This window comes from Emydura macquarii, unplaced genomic scaffold (genome assembly GCF_026122565.2).
Source record: "Emydura macquarii macquarii isolate MOO-44397 ecotype Brisbane River unplaced genomic scaffold, CSIRO-AGI_Emac_v2 contig_1363, whole genome shotgun sequence".
Classification (NCBI taxonomy): Eukaryota; Metazoa; Chordata; order Testudines; family Chelidae; genus Emydura; species Emydura macquarii.
Genome location: NW_027131500.1, coordinates 14,111,538 through 14,135,511, shown reverse-complemented (window position 1 = coordinate 14,135,511; position 23,974 = coordinate 14,111,538). Strand labels below are relative to the sequence as shown.

The window sequence follows — 23,974 nt, the reverse complement described above, 5'->3', positions numbered from 1 at the left end:
TACTGTGGCTGATCTCAAGGCAGCTGAACCCTGTCAAACCACGTCATGTTAATTGGAAACTCCAGCTAATATCTAACTGAAAGATCAGGCAACAATTTTTAATGTGTCTGTAAAGCTGAGAGCACTCAATTTTAAGATCCTCTCTGCAAAACTCACATACAGTAAACTGCATGAAACTCAGTTTACCAGACTCAGAAAAGCGAAGGGTGAATCAACCCCGCTGAGGTGTGAACCTGTAGTTCCAGAGAACATGAGGCATTCAGAATAAGTTAAATTATCTCCTTTCTTAGTCTTATGTGTATATGTATGCTCCACATATTATTCTAAAAGCTACCTAACATAAGCCAGCAATAATGATGCTGACCTTAGGAACATGCAGTAACTATATAATATAGGGTGGCTCCAAGGTTTCTAAAATACCCAATTATGCATATGCACTCAACTGAATTTTGCATTTTTCAGACATACAGATGGTGAGAAGTGATAAACAGTGTCCAATTTATTATGTCTGTTGAATAATGCTGTTTTGTTTGATTTCCATAGGTGGAATCATTCAGCCCTTGATAATAAGACATATTTTATTTGTTATTTGTATACAGCAATAGGGAAAATGTGATTCAGAGTGAATGGCAAGTTGTGTGGGAATTGGCAAGCTGGAAAGTGTGGGGTATGAAAGGTATTTGTTTTCTTATCCTTAGAGATTTACTGAATTGTTAAATTCAATTTTATTTCCCTAGGATAAATTGGCATGTACTGTAGGAAAGCTCCTACACACCATCAGTGCACTGCCCATATTGGATTTCAAGCAGCAGTCTCTGCATGAAATTTTGTGGATCTCCTAATAGAGTGGAATCATAAGCTTGTTTTGCTGCCTAATTAACCTAATTACATTCACCAATTAATTATGTAAATGAGAAAGTAATTAACACAAAACATTTCTATCTGTCCAGGTAATTATACGGCCTTCCTAACAGTAGCATCTAAGCACTACCTTTCGGCTTTAGCCTACAGAATTTCCTTATATCAAAGCACACTCAGTATTCATGGTATTATGCTAAAAAGAGTTTTAAAAAGAGTTAAAGCAGTCTTGAACAGCTATAGTCTCTTAACATCAGCCTATTCTACAGGAAAGTCAGGAAGTAATTACAATATGCCTGATAGAAATCAGTAAGCCAATTATTTCACGTACAGACCAAGAGAATTTTTTTTTATTCTGAAATTAAATTTTATACTTTTTGTAAACCCGAATCACTGTTACACTAATCAAACAACTAGGCTGAGCAAATTAACATATTAAAACAAAACAGTTTACAGCATGCCTGCTATTCTAATCCTACTGAAAAAAAATGGTTCTGTGTTGTTTCCCTCAGTGTTTCTTGAATCATTTATTAGATCACACTTAATACATTGAAAAAAGCTCTGCAGCTTGCATGGTGATGTGTGACCTGTACTTTAAACTACCCTCATCTGACCTTTCAGTTCACGCATGTATCCATCTTTGTTGCTTATACACTAAGCATCAGAATTGGGGTGGATAGTATAGAATATCCCCAGTTGCACTGAAGGAAGGCTGGCCTGCATAGATAAGTTAGATATCAACTGGCTCATCCCCTGAATTATGTATGTGAAAGACTGTGCTACTGGTAGAAAAAAAAAATATATATATAGGTCACGGATCCAAAGGCTCAGCTCATCAAAACAATTAAGATTTATGTCCCATTGAACTTGATGGGAATGGGATGGCAGCATATGTGTAATTGCCCTATTGAATCAAGACCCAGACTATTAGACTACATACCTTAGAGGGAAGAGAACTTATCATATATTATTATTTAGTGTTTTATTGTGAAAATGCTCAAAGGCCTGAATCAGAATCCGGAACCCAGCTGTGTTACGTGCTTTGCAAATACACCTGAAGACATGGTGCCGCCTCTTTTGGCCCCAAGAACTTACTGCAGAAACTTACACAAGTAACTTTACAAATCTGAATATTCCCATTTAAATCAATTGGACCACTCACACACACAAGTGCTTACAGAATCAGGGTCTAAATAGACAAGACAGAGGACAGACAGTATATAAGCAAAATGTCAATGGTTTATATCTTGTCAATTACATTTTTAAAGTTTATTCTCAAAGCACCCTCCAGACAAAAGCTGGGCAGAGAGCACTAATTTCATGGAGGATTTTGAGATTTCAAAATTTGGTTTCATTCTGATTTGGAACAAACCCCCCAAATTTAAAAATACTCCACAGAACAGAGTTACTGTTCTCCACCCAGCTCTGCTGGGAGACATTACTCTGGGAAGAAGCACTGGAACCAGGGATCCTGGAAACTTTAGGAGCCTGGGCTGTCAAGGAGCTGGGTGCTCTAAATCCCTGGGAGCTGAGCTGTGAAGGAGATGCAACCCTGAGAACTGGGTCTCCTAGGCTCCCAGCTTCCCAAGCAGGTTGCCATGGAGCTGGGCAGGTGGGATCATTTCTGAAGGAGTTTTGTTCAAACTCACACAGTCCCACAGAACATTTTGATTTTGATGAACTGGCAAATTTCAACAACAAAAAATGTTGTCCCTTTTTTTTCTGACCAGCTCTACTCCACACCCTACATGTCTGTCCAGGTGGCTCTGCCAACATGCTCCAACAATGGTGACACGTTCTGCCCTTCTTCCACCTTTTCCGCCTCACAGAAATAGACTCACGCTCAGTGTGTGAAGGGATGGGAGAGGTGAAGATAAGAAAATGAAGTAGCTAATCAGATGCTGTCTCTGTTAGAGTTACTGGAGGAATCTGAAGACCTCATGGCTTCCTTTGGCCCACCGCAGTACTTGCTGTTTAAGCACCTAAGTGACTTAGGAACTTTGGTCCCATAGACTTTCAATGAGAATTAGGCTCCCAAAGGCCTAAATCCCTTTTGAAAAGAGGCTTAAGGTTTTAAGTCATTTGGGCACTTCAGAAAATTTTACGCTAAATCAATACAGTTAATGGACCATTCTAACAATGAGATTAGTGTAAGTACAAGATATACCAAATATATATCCAGTGCTTAAGGGGGGGTGAAAAACAACAATCTCTTGTAATATGGGAGCAGCTGCTTTGGTAAAAGAGTGCTTAAACTGCAACCTCAGTGTCTCAACTTTTTTTTTATTTTTTGCTGGCTTTGCAAACATTTGCCCCACCCTCTCTCCCACTTTAAGACAGTATTGTTCTGAGTTTTATAAAAATTAATTGTAGGCTATTATAATTGTATTCTTTGAGAAACTGTATGCAATCCTGTAATTATAACATGAATCATAATGCATGTGCATGAGGGTTCCTGGCATTTGAGTGTTTGGCCATGTAAATGTAACATTCTCAATGTGGTTTTTAAAAGAACAACATTACAATTATAACACAATTCAGTGAACTTGATGATAGGGCTGAGGCATTATTTTTAACTTGCACTATTCAGTCTAGTATTTTTATAACAGTATTAGTTAAAGGAAATTTTAACCTTCATTTGAATTTCCTATCAGTTCTTTGCGGTCACTCCCTTAATGCTACTTTTTCCTTATTTGAAATATTAACTTCTTTAAGACTGAAATCCTCCCCATATTTTCACCCTAATTCCAGGGCAGGCAGCTACTTTGTAACCTTTTGCATAAACAGGGTGCCTGTATCCCAACATAAAGAGTCCACACTGGGGTCCAGAGTCACTGGATTCTTGTGATCTCTGACAAGTGTATTACAGAAGGGTTCTAAGTATGGAGGTGCTTTCTGTGACAACTAAGAACCGCTGAATGGACAGACAGCTGATGGATTACTTTGGGCAGTTACTACGAATTTGGGCTACATTGTGCCAGTGACCTATACTTAATAGTCTCCATTTCTCACTATGTTGTTTAGACATAGTTTTAGTTTAAATTTTTATACCAACCATAAGATTTTATACGATCCATTTACTTAGAACAAAGCTTTTTGATGCATTTCGAATAACTCACCATTTTATTCCATGTTAAAGTACTGCTTTATATCATCTGTCCCTGGTCTTTGTGGGGTTTCTGGAGTAGTTTAATGTTGCACCTGTCCTCCATCGGTCTCCCACGGCACAGTGCATTGCGCAGCCTGCATGTCACATCTGCTCAACAGTTATCTTTACATTAATTATCTCTTCATAGACCTATTTACAAGTTTGGCAAAAAACCAACTGAACTGTTGTGCAAATCTTTAATCTGAAAGCCTTTCTTCTTCATACTACCTCACCCCCACTCCAGTTCTATCTCAACTTCCTCCCCACTTTCATGTAATTCCCACAGCACACGATAATCATGACGTGTTTTATTGTGTAAAGATCACACTGTTCTTTCCTAACTATTCTGCTAGTCCTACATGATAAGATCATGTACAGGAGCGAGGAGGAAGACTCGGGGTCCCTTGCAAAGACAAAATGTTGCTGGATTCTTTTAGAAATTATTTAGTTTTAAATTATTTAAAGAGATGCACCTATATAGCTACACAGTCCTGAAGTCTCTTACGTAGCAAATAAATGAAAGGATATATGGCCATTGGATTTTTCAAGGATTGAGAAATACACAGTAACATATTATTACTCACATACACAGATAGCTGGATTACAGACCCTGTTGTTGCCCCTTTATGCTGTTCTGATGGTATAAAGGGGTCACGATGTTGCAAAGAACCCCCAGTAAAAAGCAATACAGAAAGCACATTGTCCTCAATCTCCACTACAGCCTCCAACACAGGCACACTCGGAGGATGTGCTGTGGGCAAACAGGTGGCATGGGATAAAGTCTGGGCCCCCAAAGAGGCTGTCACTTACACCAGGGTCCACACCAGCCCCCAGAGGAGCCCAGATCCAGAAGACAAATATGTGGCACCTACACCTATGTAGGATGTGGACTGTGCCTCCTGAGGGTTTGGGGGAGGTACTTCATAGTCTAGTAGATTTCTAGAATTCAGGAATCCTGGGTTCTATTTCTTCATAAGCCACTTAGCAATGCCCTCTTCCTCTGGCAGGATTTGAAAACTAAAACTTCAGCACAGTTTTCTTCCACTTGAACAAAAGGTACAAGCACATTAGTTAGCAACAGAGAGAGCTGTTATTTTCTGTGACCTATCCATTATATGAGTAGACACATTTTTCAGCCTGCATAGCCATGGAGAAGAATTTAGCATATTCTTTCAAGAGGTAATGTGGGTTAGTGGTAGGGTGACCAGACAGCAAGTGTGAAAAATTGGGACTGGGAGGTAATAGGCACTTATATATTACAAATATTGGGACTGTCCTTATAAAATCAGAACATCTGGTCACCCTAGGTAAGTGGCTGGGAGGTGGGCCTGCCATCTTAGAAATCTGGGTTGTGCTCCCCGTTGGTGTAGCCTCTCAGCAGTGTATGAGATTTTGCTGAATAATAAGGGTTGTACAGGCCACAGACTTATAGTGTTAAAAAAAAAAGTTTCGAACTCATGGGCTCCTGATACTCAGTGCAGTGTACTTTCCCCTAGGCCAAAAAGGTATTTTGACTGGGAGGTGGTAGCATCAGCCTCTTTTGTCTGTTTTGTCTGGAGGTTCCACTCTGTGTGAGGACTGGTGAAGTGATATGTGAGAATGGCAGATGTGAAGTGCTAACGGAATATTGAGAGATTTTGATATGCAGGCAGAAACAAGTTTCGCTTTATGGATTGCAGACAGGAACTGGCAATTTTCAACAGCATATGATGTTGCCATATTAGAATGGATTTCCACAAGGCCAGCAAAGGCACCTCCCTGACCCCAGATCTATCCGTCTGCTAAATTTCAAAGTCATCCTGCAAATCATGGAGGCCTTAATGATGTTCAAAAAAGGTCATAAGATTTTATATATATTATATATATTATATATATATAGTGGAGAGTGATAGGCAACCAAAGCTGCCATTTCCCCCAATAAAATGTTTAAAAATAATTGTAAACAGAAAGACGGGGAAAACAAGGACAAAAAGAAACAAAATACTGCATCCTGCCATTTTAACACACATACAGCTCTTGGAAAGCGTTTGACTAATTTGGTTTAATTTACATGGAGTCAGGGCTTTCTGCAGCCTGGTCCAAACAAACCAAGCAACTAATGCAGAGCTTAATGTTACTTCACTTAATGGTAAAAACAGTCGTTAACATAATTAAAAATCTTTTCTAAGCAGTATTTTCACACTTCCCCCATACTTCTTTACCTCTTGGCTGGGTAAACTCTTTCTCTGCCTTTTCCCCTCTAAGCTCCCTCTGCAGTATTCCACTCTTCTTTTCCTAGACTTGTTTTAATGGCCATTAGTAAATCTCTTTCCTGCCTAACTTAGTGTGAAGTTCTGACATTAAGAACAGCGCAAGGGTAGAAAGCAAAGGACACCCTGATATCTAGCAGCGTGTTTCAGCTGACATGACCAGCCCAGTGTACCCCAACTCACTATTGTTATAATCTGCATCTAAAAGGTGTCATGTAATCATAGAATTGTAGAATCGTAGGACTGGAAGGGACCTCAAGATATCTTCTAGTCCAGTCCCATGCACTCAAGGCAGGACCAAAATTATATAGAGTTAGACTATCCTTGACAAGTGTCTGTCCAACCTGCTCTTAAAAATCTCCAGTGACAGAGATTTTCCCTACGCATTTTATTTCAGTGCTTATCTACCCTGACAGTTGGGAAGTTTTCCTAATGTCCAAGCTAAACTGTCCTTCCTGCAATTTAGGTCCATTTCTTCTTGTCCTATGCTCAGAAGTTAAAGAGAACAATTTTCCTCCCTCCTCCTTGTATTAGAAATTTTCTATGTCCCCCCTCAGTCTTCTCTTCCCCAGATAAACAAAGCTAATTTTTTCAATCTTTTCTCACTGATTATGTTTTCTAGACCTCTAATAATTTTTTATGCTCTTCTCTGGACTGTTTCCCATTTGTCCACATCTTTCCTGAAATGTGGTGCCCAGAACTGGACAGAATACTCCAGTTGAAGCCTAATCAGTGGGAAGTAGAATTACTTCTTGTGTCTTGCTTACAACATTCCTGTTAAAATATCCCAGAATGATGTTTGGTTTTTGTTTTTTTTGGCAACAGTGTTACATTGTTAACTCATATTTAGCTTGTGATCCACCATGACCCTCTGGGATCCCCTTTCCACAGTACTCCTTCCTAGGCAGTCACTTGCCATTTGGTATGCGTGCAATTGATTGTTCCATCCTAAGTGGAGTACTTCGTAAGTGTTTTTACTGAATTTCATCCTATTTACTTCAGACCGTATCTCCAGTTTGTCCAGATCATTTTGAATTTTAATCCTATCTTACAAAGCACTTGCAACCCTTCCTAGCTTGTTATCATCCACAAACTTTCTAAGTGTACTTCTCTGCCATTGATCACAATCAGACCCAGAACTGATCCCTCAGAGACCCCGCCTGATATGCCCTTCCAGTTTGACTGTGAACCACTGATAACGGCTTTTTGGGAATGGTTTTCCAACCAGTTATGCATCCACCTTATAGTAGCTCCATCGAGGTTATATTTCCCTTGTTTGTTTATGAGAAGGTCCTTTATGAGAAGGTCCTTTAAGAGTATCAAAAGCCTTACTAAAAATCAAGATATACCATATCTACTGCATCCTCCCATTCACAAGGCTTGTTATCCTGTCAAAGAAAGCTACTAGGTTGGTTTGGTCTGATTTGTTCTTGATAATTCCATGCTGACTTATTTTTTACCTTATTTTCTTGTAGGTTTTTGCATATTGATTGCTTAATTATTTGCTTCATTATCTTTCTGGGTACTGAAGTTAAGATGACTGGTCTGTAATTCCCCAGGGTTGTCCTTATTTCCCTTTTTATAGATGGGCATTATATTTGCCCTTTTACAGTCTTCTAGAATCTCTCCCGTCTTCCATGACTTTTCAAAGATAATCGCTAATGGCTCAAATATCAAATCAGTCAGATCCTTGAGTATTCAATGATGTGTTTCATGATGCAATGGTGACTTGAAGACATCTAACTTGGGTGAGTAATTTTTAACTTGTTCTTTCCCTATCTTATTTTCAGATCTTACCTAATTTTCACTGGCATTTATTAAGTTAGATGTCCAAACGCAACTTAACCTTTTGGTGAAAACTGAAGCAAAAAAGTAATTTAGTGCTTCTGCCATTTCCACATTTTCTGTTATAGATTTTACCCCCCTCCTTGACGGGCCGACCCTGTCCTTGGTCTTCCTCTTGCTTCTAATGTATTTGTAGAATGTTTTCTTGTTACCCTTTATGTCTCTAGATAATTTAATCTCATTTTGTGCCTTGGCCTTTCTAATTTTGTCCCTACATATTTGTGTTATTTGTTTATCATAGAATCATAATCATCATTATGGATGGAAGGGACCTCAGGAGGCCATCTAGTCTAACCTCCTAGCAGGACCAAATCCCAACTAAATCATCCCAGCCAGGGCTTTGTCAAGCCAGGCCTTAAAGACCTCTAAGGATGGAGATTCCACCACCTTCGTAGGTAACCCATTCCAGTGCTTCACCACCCACTTACTTAAAAAGTTTTTCCTACTATCCAACCTAGACCTCCCCCACTGCAACTTGAGGCCATTGCTCCTTGTTCTGTATTTTCTGCCACCACTGAGAACAACCTAGCTCCATATTTTATATTCATCCTTTGTAATTTGACATATTTTCCACTTTTTGTAGGACTCTTTTTTGTTTCAAACCACTGAAGAACTCCTGCTTAAGCCAGGGTGGTCTCTTGCCATACTTCCTATCTTTCCTATGCAGTGGGATAGTTTGCTCTTGTGCCCTTAATAATGTCTCTCTGAAAAACTGCCAACTCTCTTGAACTGTTTTTCCCCTTTGACTTGCTTCTCAAAGGATTTTATCTATCAACTCCCTAAGTTTGCTCAAGTCTGCCTTTTTTAAATCCATTATCTTTATTGTGCTGTTTCCCTCCCACCATTAATTAGAATCATGAATCATTTCATGATCACTTCCACCCAAGCTGCCTTCCACTTTCAAATTCTCAACCAGTTCCTCCCTATTCATCAAAATCAAATCTATGTCACTAATATGTCACTGGAAAGCTCTTAATTCACCAGTTATTGGTATCATTGTGTAATATAGGTGCAAGCAACTGATGCAAAGGTATGGACATGAACTGAAATTATAATTCTTAAAATATGTTTGCCACTCGAAGAGGAGTTACCCCACCCTAAACAAAGAAATGTGGTTTTGCCACTGGACAGTTACTTTCAGACTACTTTGAAAGGTAATGAGAATACATTTACGCACAAGATAAACAAAGTTATCAGATTAAGAAGTAGGGGGAAGAGAAAGCTTGGCTACACCTCAGCAGGGAAGAGAAATTTTATCTGAGCTACCAAGACAGAATGATCTAAACCTCAAATAACCAACTGAGTCAATTGATTGAATACAATATTAGTGTATCATGTAAGGTCTTTTACAAATGCCTCTAACACAGTGGTGATTAATATAATTGTAAAATGGGTATATTAACACTACAGGAAGAATTATGGATACTCACTGATATTACGTTTTCAAGTGTGTGGTCGATCAAAGGAAGGAACAATTCCCAGCCTGACAGCGGGGTGGGGGATAACCATTGTAGTATGACATCTTCCAGTTGGCAGAGATGAATAGGACTACTGAGTAACCTTATAGATGTCTCAGTTTCTGCATATCACAGCACATAACAAGACAAAATACACAACATGTATGCTTGCAGCTGCACATAGATAACGGTGATGGGAACAACAAGTTATCCTTGAACGTCTGGGGGTACACTTTTTTATTACCAAGGGGCATATTTTTACACCGCCCCTCCTATCACCAGATGTTGTTTTGACGACCCCAATTATCATGCTGAGAATGGAATGTAATTAAGGGTGAAAACCCAATGTAGGCAATTAGCACATATGATAATGAGTAGAGAGGTAATTAGGTGAAAGCTGTTTATGGAAGGGTATAAGAAGTTACAACTTAGACAAAGGGGTGCGCTCCATCAACACCTGACTCACAGGAGGTGCTGCCGGTCGAAACAGAAGTCACTGACTCCCTGGTGGGGAACCTGAAGAAAGTCATTCCTGTATACAGCCTTCTGAGTAACCGCTTAGCTCTCTAGGCTTAGTGAGTTTGATATATTGTAGTTAATTTTAGGTATTTAACTAGTATATCTATAGAAAACCTTGCACATTAAACCTTATTGAGCTGCAAATTGGACGTACCATGTCTCACTGGTATCCACACTGACCATTAAGTGTCTAGTATCAACAGTAACAAGGCTGATGGAAGCCGGAGTGGGCTAGGGTTGCCAACTTTCTAACTGGCCTCTTGCCCCCCACCCCTCCGAGGCCTCACCCCCCCCCTGCCCCACCTCTTCCCTGCCCCCCCGCTTGCTCCTCATGCCCCCTCCCCATACCCCATCGCTCAATCCTCTCCACTGTCCAGCTGGGCTTCCTCTGCTCTGGGCTGAGACAGGAGCTGCAGCCTAACAACAGAGTTTGCTTGCCCACCTGCCAGCCTGTCTGCCCACAAGATGCAGTTAGGAGGCAGCCCCAGCTAAGCAGAGGCTGATGCAGGTTGATGACCCAGTACTCCTCCTCTTGCAGTAACTGGACTTCTGGTGTCTGGTGAGTACAACTGACTGGACCCTGCCAGGTCCCCTTTTTGATTGGACTTTCTGGTCGAACACCGGACACCTGGCAACAACAGGGTCACAGCTGCTGAACCTGGGCTGTCTAAGCACACAAACTCTCAGGCTGTAACCTGCATGCTGCTTGCTGACTGTGAAAGTCTCAGGACGGGAGCTACAGTAGCAAGGCATTGTAAGGCACCTGCGGTTGCAGGGCAAGTGATGACAACCTCACACTGGTCCAGATTGCACCCTTGAACCTGGACCAGACTGTCACAAAAAGTATCACAGGTGTTTTATGTTTATTATATATTTGTAATTTCCACATGAACCCCTTTCAAAATACTAAAAGGTATTTCTACTTAGAAAGGCCAACAGAACATATCTGGAATTTCAAGGCCAATCCTTTTTGGGGAAATAAATTCAAGATTTGTTTAAAAAGGGAAGGACTAGTATATTATTTCAAAATATAGTAACTTTCTGAATTTTAGCAAGTTCCTGTGATGAAATTTTGCTTGCAGAATTTTTGTGGAACCATTAATTTGGGGGATTTAAAATAGGGCTAAAAATGGAAGCTACATTTAATTTGTATGAAACAACTGCCACTCCGTAATATACAAACATAGATGCACACACACACACACATATAGGTGGATACAAACACACACATACACACACACACAGAGCACGGTACCATAGTTGTCTCTGGGGAGAGTACTTACAGCTGCTATCAGCAATTTAAAGCATACTCGATCTTTTGCAGGATGGAAGAAAATCCATAACACTCAGAGCAGTGAAAGTACAGAGAGATGAATGGATTTACAGGATTTGTTGAACTGGATGGAAATTCAGTAAACCACCAGTGGTCCAGTTCCCAACTGAAGAAGCATTTAGCTGGGTAATGGTGGTGATGAGGCACCGGAGAAGAAAAGCTGGGCTGGAGCAATTCATTTTCGTAAAGATATAACGCTCTTAATCAGACCTTCCCACTTTGTAGTAATTCCTCAAACAAGGCATAGGAATGAATGTTTATCATGATCATTGTGATAGGGTGTGGGTCTTCCGCTCCTGTATTCCTGCACAAATGGCTCTCACACCTCCAGTTTGTAATCACCGCCATGTAGTTTATTTGTGTTTTGTTATACCAACCACTACCACCCTTTACAGCTCCGTGCAACAATTTTATTTACAATGACATATATTCATCATCCCATTTCTTTTTTTCTTTTTTTTTTTTTTTACCAGAGACAGGAGAGGAAAGAAATCTCTACATGCAGAGATCTGCCTTTACCTGGGCCCTGCTGACCTCTCTTTCTCTCTCCCATGCACTTCCTTCCTGTGCTTCTTTTCTATTCTTGCAGTTAATGGACTAATTATCTCCTTCTCTCTCCACAGCCCAGGCTGATCTAGTAATTAGCCACTCCTTCCCTCAATCAGGCCCTCTTCAGGGGAGCTAATTGGATTTACAGTGACCAGAGTGCTGGCTCTCAGCATGGTCACAATCCTGAAATTCTAAAAGAGAAAATGCTAGGAGCTTTTAGGTACATTGGCTTTAAATACAGAGGGCCACATGTGCACACCAGAATCACAAAATCATATGAATTAGAGATGGAAAAGACGCACTGGATCATCTAATGATTCATATGATTCATCTAATCCAATCATCATATGATTCATATGATTCATCTAATCCAATCCCCCTTCCAAAGCAAGATCATTCCCTACTGTACATGAAAGGGAACAATGGCTCTTACTGCCACAAAACCTGCCCCCACACCAGCCACACCTCCCCCCCCCCCCCCAAAAAAAAAAAAAAAAAAAAAACACACACTACAAATAGCAAAGTCTACTACATACAGCAGGGAATGGGCACATGCAGGTGATTCACACTGCTGAAGAATGAACAGAGCCCATTTAGATATGAGGCTCATGACTCACCAAAAGCTCTTCAATGGGCCTTGCTCTATCTAACCCACTGGGACCCCAAGATATTGCAGCCTTAGAGTTGCATGAACACCTGAAGAATATCTGGGAAATGTAGGTGAGGAGTGTAACTGGAGATGGGTCCCAAAGGGTTTGTGGGAAATGCTGGACCCCATCTCCCTTCCCTAGCTGCTGAGAATTATCTTTCTCCTGATGGATTATCCTTTCCCATTTTGCAGTTGTATCTGGGTGGTATGGTCCAGACTGTCTCCATAGGTGTCAGACTCCAGGGGGGAACCCATCCCTTGCATAGAGCCCACATTATATAGCTTTGCCACGAAAGTAGAAAAATTAAACATTCTCCGACAAAAGGTAGAGAAGGAGCTCGCAAAGGAACAACTATACTATCAGTTACAAAACAAGAGTGAAATTCTGGCACCACTGAGTTGATTTTAGCAAAGTTTACATGGCCTTCAGGGGAGCTAGGATGTCACCCCAAGATTCAAAATAGTAGAATGAAATAAGTAATAATAACTAGCACTTGTCATCATTTTTCGATCTTTAAAAGGTGTTGTAAGGATCAATTGCCTCCTTTTACAGATAGGAAATAGAGGGGCAGAGAGGTTAAAGGAAATCCTTGGCAGATTATTTAATAGTTATTTTTTAGTAACACCCAAGGGCCCCTCTCCAGAGTGGAACTCCACTATATGAATACAAGCAAATACACAGTCTCTAACCTGGGAATGCTACAATCTAGCAAAACAAGTAATTTACAGAAGTGTGATATTTTGGCTTGTACATAGGAATCAGCCAAATCTGCTGCGTTTTGGACAGAGTCCAGAGATTTAACCCAAACATTGTATCTGACTTCTTCAGAACATATGCTCAGGAACTGCTCCTGTGCACAAAGATCAAGCAACTGTTCATAATTCCCTGTTCCTTTTCATGTGGCCCATTTTCTTTTTTTGGTCAAATCACCCAATTTATACACATATTCGCTATGACTCCTATTGTCTTACATTTTGAGAGCTCTACATTTCAATCTATGCACTTCAGGGGTCCTAATTTTTTATTTTTACTAATCAATGCTGGAGCTTTCTTGTCCTCTGGAACTTCATGACCTTCACAATCTGCTTCTCTGTATGCAGGGCACAGCTTGTCTCAGCTGAGCATTCCCTGGATGGTGGGAGGACCTGGGGATTGTGGGATCTAACCCTGCATATCCATTATGCTCTGGGCATGCAGGCTTTCCTTCTCTATTTCTTGGGTTTCCTTCACTTTCAGCTCCATGGCTTGTTGGTGCGCAGCTGCTTCCTTCTCCGCCTCTCAGCGTCCAAGGCTCACCTATGTGCTGCTGCTTGTTCTTTAGTTCTCCAGGCAGCTTCCCATCTTTGGTGTTCATGCGCTTTGACCTTTTGCTCAGCTAACCATTCTTGGTGTTTACATTCTTCTTTTATTATCCATCCTAGTCAGCTCTAACTTTGCGGTTGCTTCACAGATGCTCATATTTATGCTTTACTCTTGTTCTAATTCCCTCGCCCAAAAACAAAAAATAACAAAACTGTAATCTCTCTAACCTGTTTCCAACCTTCTAACTTGTGAATCACTTAAATCCAGTTTATCGGTGTTGGAAGCGTGAGACACAGTTAGCCAACACACTGTATGTAAATCCTGCTGAATACACCACTGTGATACCATGGGGTTCCACCCAGGCCAGTAAGGGATTTAGTGAATGTCTGGCCTTGTAACCCTGGTGTCTTGTGAGTGTGCAGCTGCGATTCAGAGCTCTGACCCCAGCAGCCTGCCAGCTGCCCACAAGTCTCACCCTGGCTTTGCTCAACTTGGATACTCCTTGCAGGCTGACCTTTTTACCCTTCCAGCTCTGAATTTGCCCTCCTGTAGTGTCCAGACCCTCTCACCGGGCCCTCACAGAAAAACCATTAGATTTGTTGCTTCTACAGAGACAGTAAAACATGCCCCAGTGTCAGCTTATTAGAAGCACACACGTTACTGAACTTATCTCACCCTGATTATTTATAATGAAAGCAAAACTAGCTTATTGACAAAAGAGCCTGGATTAAGTAATTAGATGAAGATTTCTAACCACCAGAGAAATGAAGATCTGGAACAGCATTCCAAGGGGAGTGTGTAGGGACAAAAAGCCTAACTGGCTTCAAGACTGAGCTTGATTATGGAGGGAATGGTATAATGAGACTTTCTACAATAGTATGTAGCCGACCTGAGACTGCTAGCAGCAAATATCTCCATCAGCCAGTGATGGGACACTAGACAGGAAGGGCTCTGATTTACGAAAGAGAATTCTTTCCTAGGTGTCTGGCTGGTGGGTCTTGTCCTAATGCTCAGGTTTAATTGATCACCATATTTGGGGTCAGGAAGGAATTTCCCCCCCGCGTCAGACTGGCAGAGAAAGTGCGGGAGGCATGTTTCACCTTCCTCTGCAGCATGGGGGTATGGGTCACTTGCAGGTTTAAACTAATATAAATGGTGGATTCCCTGTAACTTGAAGTCTTCAGTAATTCAGCCAGAGGTTATGGGTCTGTTACAAGAGTGGTGGGAGAGGTTCTGTGGCCTGCAGTGTGCAGGCAGGCAGTCAGACTAGATGATCATGATGCTCCCTTCTGGCCTTAAAGTCTATGAGTCTATACCAAGTTAAAGAAATAAAAGTAGGGTTAGTTCCAAGCAAATAAAAGTGAAAACACTAAAAATTAATATAGTAAAATACAGTCTTTGTTCAAGAGGTTCTCTCTCAGCCACGGTCTTCCCTCCAGTTTTTTACTGGCTGACCTGACCAGGACACCTCATAGAGATCAAATTGCTGGGTTTCTTTGTCTCAAAGTGAAGGATAACTTAGGGATTTGCTTCCCCCACCTCTTTTTCAGTTCAGTGGATCTTTGAAATATGTTCTTCTGAAGGGTACTCTCAGATAAGTCCATGCTCAGTAAAGAAGATCTGGAAGATAAGTCTCCATGTAGGTTCCTTCCTTGCTGGTAGCTACTATTATGCAAATTAACTCTGCCTACTGGAATCTCTGAATCAAATGAATAGCCCACTGAATTTGGACCCCCAATTTGAGATGTCGGCCTCTTTTCTTTTTTTGGAGAAGCCTGTTTACCAATTCCCCCTGACATGTCTGGTCTAAACACCTTTTAGTCACCTATTAGTGAGGATCCATAATTTCACACAGCATTGTTACACATATTTTACAACAATATTATTGACCAGTGTGTTATTGGTTTTCAGATGCACAAGGCATATTTTGTACAGAGATCATTGCAGCAGTGTGTAGGATGTGAGTATAGGGTGCCTAGGGCCACAAAAGGATGGGGAAGGTTAGGATACAATTAGATCTACAGATACATACATTTCTCACATAGATATAATCAACTGTAATTTGTTATAATTATAAATAGATACATAGAATAAATAAGTGCCAGCTAGCCTCAACAGCCCTTCAAGCTATCATTAATTGGCTCAGCTAAAAATATAGTCAAGACTTCCCAATTACAAGTTCCAACCCATCTGCTTGACCACAGTGCTTTGCTCTGAGACACTCAAATTGATGAGAATTGTAACAGGAATTAAGGACACAATTTGGTTCTAAATACAGATTTTCATGCATTTAAGTTATGTGGTGAGTAAATTCTCTTTAGGTCTTGGAGTTCACCAAACATTACTGCCACCAAAGTGAAGGGGTAACACGCTTAAATAGGATTTTGGGTTCATAAGTTTTGTTGTTTTTTATCTCACTATCACTTCCTCTCTCCTTTTTCTTCCAGATAAAGTAGATTTCATCTCCAAATATAACTATCTGAAATTCTTTGGAATTATATAAACATTAAGTATAACAATCTGAAATTATCTGGCTTGCTTTTCTTCACAACAGAATACAGTACATGAATGCCAAGAAACTAATGAGGTTTGCCGTGTTAAGTAACACTAGAGGGGCTTTTTCATCAGAGTTTGAACCTCTGTTATTTAGCTTCTGCAGCTCTGTATGTTACCTTTCCTTCTCCAGCATCTCTCCATACTACCAGGTTTCTTTACAAAGGAATGTGGTTTTAAACAATTATTTGCTTTTCTGTTTTGATGTCAGGTACATGTTTTGACAACTGTCCCTTCTTTCAGGTTCCCTATTCTAACGTTTGTTCTTGACAACTTTTTAGTAATGCTTGACTTGATATGCCTATCTCGTGTTAAATATTCATGAAGGGGAAAAATAAGTGAGAAAACTGACAGATCATTTGTTTTTGCTTAAGTAGCAATTCTCCATCACCTTAATACAAAAGTTATAATAGGAATTTCAATACAAAGAAAAAAGTGTCTTCACAGAATAAATGCCCCAGTCAAAACAAGTGACAAAGACTGACTGAAACTTTAAAGGAGGCTTATTTAACACTCAGTTTCATGTCGCAAATGTATTTACCATACTGTAACACCTTGGAGAGAGAGAGAGAGAGTCACAATTGTAAGTCTTAAAATGTTCATTTTAAACTTAATTAACTGTTACAGAGTTTTTGAATAATAAGCCAACAACCACAGTTCATAAAATAAACAAGAGGAAAAATAAGATGGGTTAACAGATGTCATTGTCAGCAAAGAACACCATTCATATCCGGCACGAGCCAGGTCTTGTTTTACATCAGGAACTGGGTTTACAGTAAGTGTCCTCTTTCCACTTTAGCAAAGAGAAAGCACTTCTGAAATTTCATCCAAATTGCATCAAACAGCATATTCAACTTGACATGCTTCTATTAGACAGACAATATTCAGTACAGTTTTAAAGAACTGAATATAGAAACTATTCTTATTGGTGCTAGAGCCATCGGACTATAGACGCTGTCCTATACACGCTGCAACCTATACACGCTGTCCTTACTATGTGACTAGTCCACTGACCTAAATGGGTCTACTTGTATGAGTAACAGTTGCAACACAGGCCTTAATCAAGTCACAGAGGGCAGATTGACAGTCTGATACCATTTTTCAAACCAAAGACAGTAAAAGTACAGATTTATTTCATACATTTTCTTATTATAAGACAAGATGAAAATTGTGGCATGAAAAATGGAATGGACAAGGCATGACAGAATAGAGGGAAAACTGGCAAATGAAAAACAGAAAATAGCACATGATGCCAAAGTGGTTCAAATACAGAAAGAGGAAGGGCAAACACTACTTTTCTTCAAATTTATTTTAGCAGCTTCAAGGTTCATCTGAACACCATCATGAAATGTAACTTTTCACTCACCAAGGTAGAGGTATGTGAAGCATCACCTGAGACCTCGGGTGTTCTTGTGATGTTTGGGAGTCTGTGAGGGTTACGAGCTATCGCTTGACACCAGCCCAACATTTTCTCCTTCCACTTATCCCTTCTCAATTTCTGAAATTCTGAAAATAATTTAAATTCCCTGAAACATTGACACTTTAAGTTTGTTGCGTGCATGCCTTTAAACAGCACTTTAAACTATCTAAACAAGTTAATAAACATTCTTACAGAAAAAAGTGTAGTTGAAATAAAACATGCAGACAGAAAGAGAGCTCTATACTTATAGTATGTATTGCATGCACTAATGCTATTTCAGTGCCGGCAAATTCCCTCACCCAAAATTAAAAATATTTCTTGCTAAAACATGCCACCTTATAAAAGAGGTTGTTTTCAGAAATTACATTATAGCCTAGCTGCGAGAATGGTATTACCCCTACAGCTACTTATAATAGCTCCCACATTGCCTGAAACAATCAATAGATATCAAATTTCATCCAGAAGCCCTAAAGGTGTGAAACAAAGCGAATTCAGATCCACTGTGTGAAAACACACACCCACACATACATGCATGCGCTTTCTCAGCCTGAACTACTGGCATCAGACAGGGAGGGGAATTTTCATTGCAAATAGCAAAAAATTCAACACACATGTTCTTTTAGATACATTAGCTACATATAATACATAACCTGTATGAAGCAGAAATTGTACCTCATGTTTGTTTTAGCTAGCTAGGAGCTGTTTGATTAAACATTGTATTTTTATCTTGGCACTATCTTGGAGATTCATCAGTGGTAGTTTTCTATTCAATGTGCAAAGTCTACAGGAAATGTAATATATCCTCTTGGAAAAATTTACAATCTACTTTTCCACCATACTACATAATTTGAAATGGTATAGTGTAAGTCTTTAGTTAAATGCATTACACTGCCAATTAAATATAAAAAATAGTTGGCAGTAATTATTTTTCACAGCATCTGAAGCAATTAACAATCTGTGGTTTATAACGTTTCAGGATTTAAATTAGTCCATTCTATAGCATTATGAAATGTAACATAAAAGGTTTTGCTAACAGATTGATGAGTTACTACTACTCTAAATAAAAAAAGATTTGAATTAAATGGATCTGAACAATGTAAATAGGGAAGTGATAAAGACCTTTCATGAAAATCAAGTTTAAAAGAACCGCACTTCCTTAACAACATAGAAAGCTCTGTCTGGGTGTAATTCCATTCATTTTAGGTTTCCGTATAATGTTACTCACTATACTATCTAAGTGATGAATAAGTAAATCAGATGTACAGTAATCCAAGAAGAAATCTCAAGACCTAATATGTTGATGGACATTCACATATCCTGATATTACCATTCCCAAACTCTTGCCTTATTTAATGTTTAATTAAAAGAATTAAATGAATGAGGCAGCATTCTCCTATTGGTTAGAGTATGGAATTAAGTCAAGACACCTGGGTAATAGTTGCAGTTCTATCCTACTTGTGATGGGGTAAATGATCACTTAATCTCTTTGATTAATACTTACCCATCTTTGATAAATGTCTTGAGATCATCATATGAAATGCAAAGTATTAATAGTATAAAATATTCATCTAATCAATGTAACTTACATTTAGTCAAATCCATTTTAACCTTAGTGAGAAAAATCTGTCTTGTAGACTCCTTTAGAGTTTAATCCTTCATAGTACAAGCAGCCTAATCCAGCAAATGATTTACTCATTTGTTTAAATATAAGCACTGGTTAATCTCACATGCTTATAGTTTAGTATTACTTAAGAGTTTTGTTGGGTCAGAGTGCTCAGCATCTTGCAGGATTGAGTTTTATAACCAAAACTAGCAGTTTTTAATAATGTTTCTTGAACTATGTCAAATGTAACATGAAATAGGCACAGTTTTGTGTCTTTAAAGTAACATGCAAACATACAGCAATTTACCCAAACTATTACAAAATCCAAAGGATAAAATATGTAACAAACAAAACAGTTTACGAGTGCATAAACAGCTACTGTCCTTCAAGCATTAGATAGTTAAAAAAAATAAGTTCCATGTTTAAAAAAAAAATTATTTTCAGTGCCCATTCAAAGACCAAATTGAATGATTCATATACAGAAAAGGTTTGGGATGAGCAGTAATAATGAAAATATCCCCATAGTACCCTGTCAATATGCCCCAAACTGTAGTCTGGGAAAATTATCTCTAGATATGAGAAGACCATCCGTTATGTTCATGTTCATTCTGCAGCCTTCACTGAATAAGGCTAATAATTTTTGCTAACTGTGATGGCATTTTCTGGTGTTCTAGGTATTTGTCTCACAGCCCACCAAGCAACTTTGGAATGGCAGCAAATTTTTATCACTACTAGAGCTGGTCAAAAATTTCCAGACAAATAATAATTTAGTCAAAAAATGCTGTTTTGAAGAAAGTAAAATTGCTTTATGAAAACATTTTGATTTCTTTGACATTTTCTGTTTTTTCAGTATAATTTTTAAGATTTGTTTTAAAAAAATGTAATTAAAAACGTGTTTTGCCATTTTGTTCCCTGTGATTAATGACCGAGCTGTCACATGATTGCATGAGTTTACATATAAAAACTGGATGACAGTGAGATTAACTCCGTTGACCAACAAATCCCAGAAGATAAATCGGTGCTCTCTGTGAGATGTTGCTTGGGGCTGGCCTGGGGTGCATGGTGTCACTGATCATTGCTTGTGGTGTTTCCGATACGGATGCTGAGCTGTAGCTCCCTTCCACCTCAATCTCTGGAGAGAGCGAATGGATTTGGGGCTGTTTTTTCTTCCTCTGATCATTAACATTTGTTGCTCCTTGGCTAGTCTTTCTGGGATTCTGGGCAAATCTTACACACTGTGGGATTTGCTAGTGAGGTTCCCATGTAGGTCTTCTGGGCCATACTCCTCCTAACAAGAATATGGATTTTGTTTGTTTGGCTGATTAACTGTTTTGTGTCTGTGTGCTCATGTGCATGCATGCATGCTTGGAGCCTAGGAACTACCTTTCCTTCCCCTACCCACTGAGATGCACTGAAAAAATAAACAAAGTGGCCTTTCTTAAAATTCCTCTTCTAGGCTGAAATGTAGCATCTGCTCCTCAAATTACTTCATTGTTTCATTTAGAAATATCAAAACTTTTGCTTTTGACAGTTTTCAATTTGAAATTGTTGAAATTTTTCCTTTTTTGTGGAAGAAGTAAATGTAAATTTAAATATTTTATTTCGTGACAAAAATGATTTAAAAATTCAGAATTTTTCAATATTCCTTTTTAATCTGAACTAGTCACTACAGACTTGTACTGGATTTGAGTGACTGATAGTGATAGAAATCTCCACTTTCCATTTACAATCACTGAAGATATATGGTCTCCTAATTACTTGTACATAGACATTTTACGTTCCAGCTAGCCCAATTCTTTTTAACGTTTTCAACAGTTCCAAAATGTTCACTGTTCCACTTATTTTGTGTAATTGAAAACTTGAAGCAAGATTTGTATCCATAAAGCCCTATTTACCAAGTGTCTAAATAGCATTTGACCTTTTGCAGAAGTTTAAATGGCCACTTAAAAAGAAGAAAAGCTTTACTCCACTGACTTCATATACAACTTGAGTAATTAAATTATCTGACTAGTAGAAAGGAAATTGCAAAGCTGTTCATTCCCATAGCCATTCCATCAAGATCTTACTTTAAAGTTACTCATGATTTCAAATAATAAAAGGCCATGTGTACTGAGCTGTGTGTGCAATAGCAATGCCTCTAAAGAAGTCTTGAGTGCATGGTGATATCCTGAAAAGCTGAAACAAAAAAGTGAGCTATTGAAAATGAACATATTTACATAGTGGTGAGAGAGCTCAGTAAGTAGATCTTATATGATCTGCTTTAATTAGTTGAAAAAAGTTTAAAAGCAATAAAATGACTGGTCGCACTAGCCTTCCCTCACTGTATGTCAGATCATGAATCCCTTATTCCCAGCGGAGAAGAGTTACTCATATTAATGGTCCCACTGAAATTAATAGAACTACCCAAATAAGTAGCTGCTTGCCAGGGTTCATGATCTTACCCTACGTGCTTGATAGATTCATGGTTGCAGCATTGGGTGCAGAAATTTATAACAGCCAAGAAAGCACACAGTTTAAATACATTAGTCACCCTCTCAAAGGTAGACTACAAGGCTAGTATCTAAACATTGAAGTTAATTACTATCTTGCCAATGACCTCGATAAAGTGGGTTGGGAAAAGCAGCACTGAGACTCATAAGTAGTGATCGCAGAAATTAAGCTTTAACAGGACTTATTTTTAATAAGCTATACTAAGAAACTTAATGTTAAACTTATCCTGGTCTGTCTTAGGATGTCAGTCTGATACCATTTTTCAAACCAAAGTATAAGTATAGATTTATCTAATACATTTTCTTATTACTAAGACAAGATGAAAATTTTGGCAGGGGTTTTCCTGGGATCAGATCATAAGAAATAGGTTGGGAGGGTCACTATCTAAAGACTCCAATTCATGACACTGTCAGCGTTATCTCACATCTTAAAATAATAAGGCTTGTGTCTGATTAATCAGACTATCAGGTACATTTTGATTCCAATTACATTATACAGAAATCTATGGAATTACTGCTGCTTCAAATACGTGTCAATGAGGCATAATCTTACCCTATATTTGTCTTTCCTTACAAAGTATATGCACGCTATATAGTACCATACTGAGCAAAACAATAGCCTAATCAAAATACTTTTAATTCCTTATCTTCACAGTCTAACATTAGTGTTTTGGCAAAACAACTTCATAAGAAGATGGGAAGAAAGAAAAAAATTGTTGAGCGAGACCTGGCTAAGGACAGGACGAAATCTATTAATTACTTGACACAGTTCATTTGGTGAAACCAAAATCAAAATAAAAACTTTGAGGAAAGAATTATTATATTTATTATGGTTAAAAATAATCTCAGGATTCTTCTGATTTTCTTTGGCTCTACCTCTTGTTTGTTTCAATGTCTTTTTTTCTGATCACAAGTGTCACCTTGAAGTGAAAATGAGTGGCTCCTTCATGCCAAGGACACAATCAGTGGTACTCTGGTTCAAACCAAACATGCCAACAAGTGTGTACATACATTTAAACACATACTAAAATAGATTTTTAAAACTGGTCTGTATAGGAGGAATACTGCATGCAAAAACACACATAGCAGAACCGCAGCGATACACAGAGGGACTAGTGCAGTTAGAATTATTTAACATATAGAGCTAATTCTCATTTGTTTCCTTACCTTCCTACATTCTAAAATATGTTTAAATCACTGTATCAGAAAAGAAAAGAGATTCTTATAAGTCTTCTTGCAATCTTATTCAGAGAGAAATAGCCTTTACTTCTGAGTTTATGTAACCCAGTAAAATGAAGGCATGGGGACATTAAAATGTGGGCATGTTTGTCTTCAGATTTCTTAAACACATATTTCTTTATATAATGACAAATAAATTCTAAATTAGAATGTGGTGTCCGTTTCAAAACATGTGACACTTAATAAAAACTATTCAGGTTTTTTCCCTTTCCCAGTAAAGCCTCTAGCATCATTATTTCACTCTTAACTTTACTGCAAACCCCCAGAATGAAATGTTGCCTAGCTAAAAGGAGAAAAATTAATATTGACAACCTAATGGCTATGGGTTTCAGACCAAATTCTTCCCTAATGTATATGGATGCTGCACCTCTGAAACCAATGAGAGATGTATCTGATTATGGCAGAGCTGATTTTAGCCCATTATGCTAAATTTAAGCAGCTACTAAAACACACACACACACACTCACACTCTCTCTCTCTCTCTCAATAGAAACATATATAATGCGGGTGGGTTATTTGCCTATTTCTACATTGTTTTTCTGATAATCTTCAAGGCTAATTTTTCAAATCATCGCCTGATGGAAAAGGAATTAAAACTACCAACAACTCATTTCCCCTGTGCCACTTATCAACCTCTGTACTGTACCCAAGTCAGCAGTTCCTTTTCCAGGAGGTAAGTTTATATCTCATGATCCCCTTATCTTCAGATGACTTGCTTACCCTCAGGAAGGACAATCATTTCAGCAGTGAGACAAAAGAG

General features: G+C 38.8%; 1 protein-coding gene across 2 annotated transcripts in view; it reads right to left on the bottom strand.

Moving 5' to 3' along the window:
* The window catches only part of MARCHF1 (membrane associated ring-CH-type finger 1), a 256,179-nt gene that overhangs the window by 180,018 nt on the left and 52,187 nt on the right, over positions 1–23,974 (bottom strand). For both annotated transcript variants that reach the window (XM_067551796.1, XM_067551797.1), the window contains exon 2: positions 17,830–17,969. In XM_067551796.1, coding sequence (XP_067407897.1) covers positions 17,830–17,931 — 102 coding nt within the window. In that variant the 5' untranslated portion in view covers positions 17,932–17,969. The remainder of the gene's footprint in view (positions 1–17,829; positions 17,970–23,974) is intronic.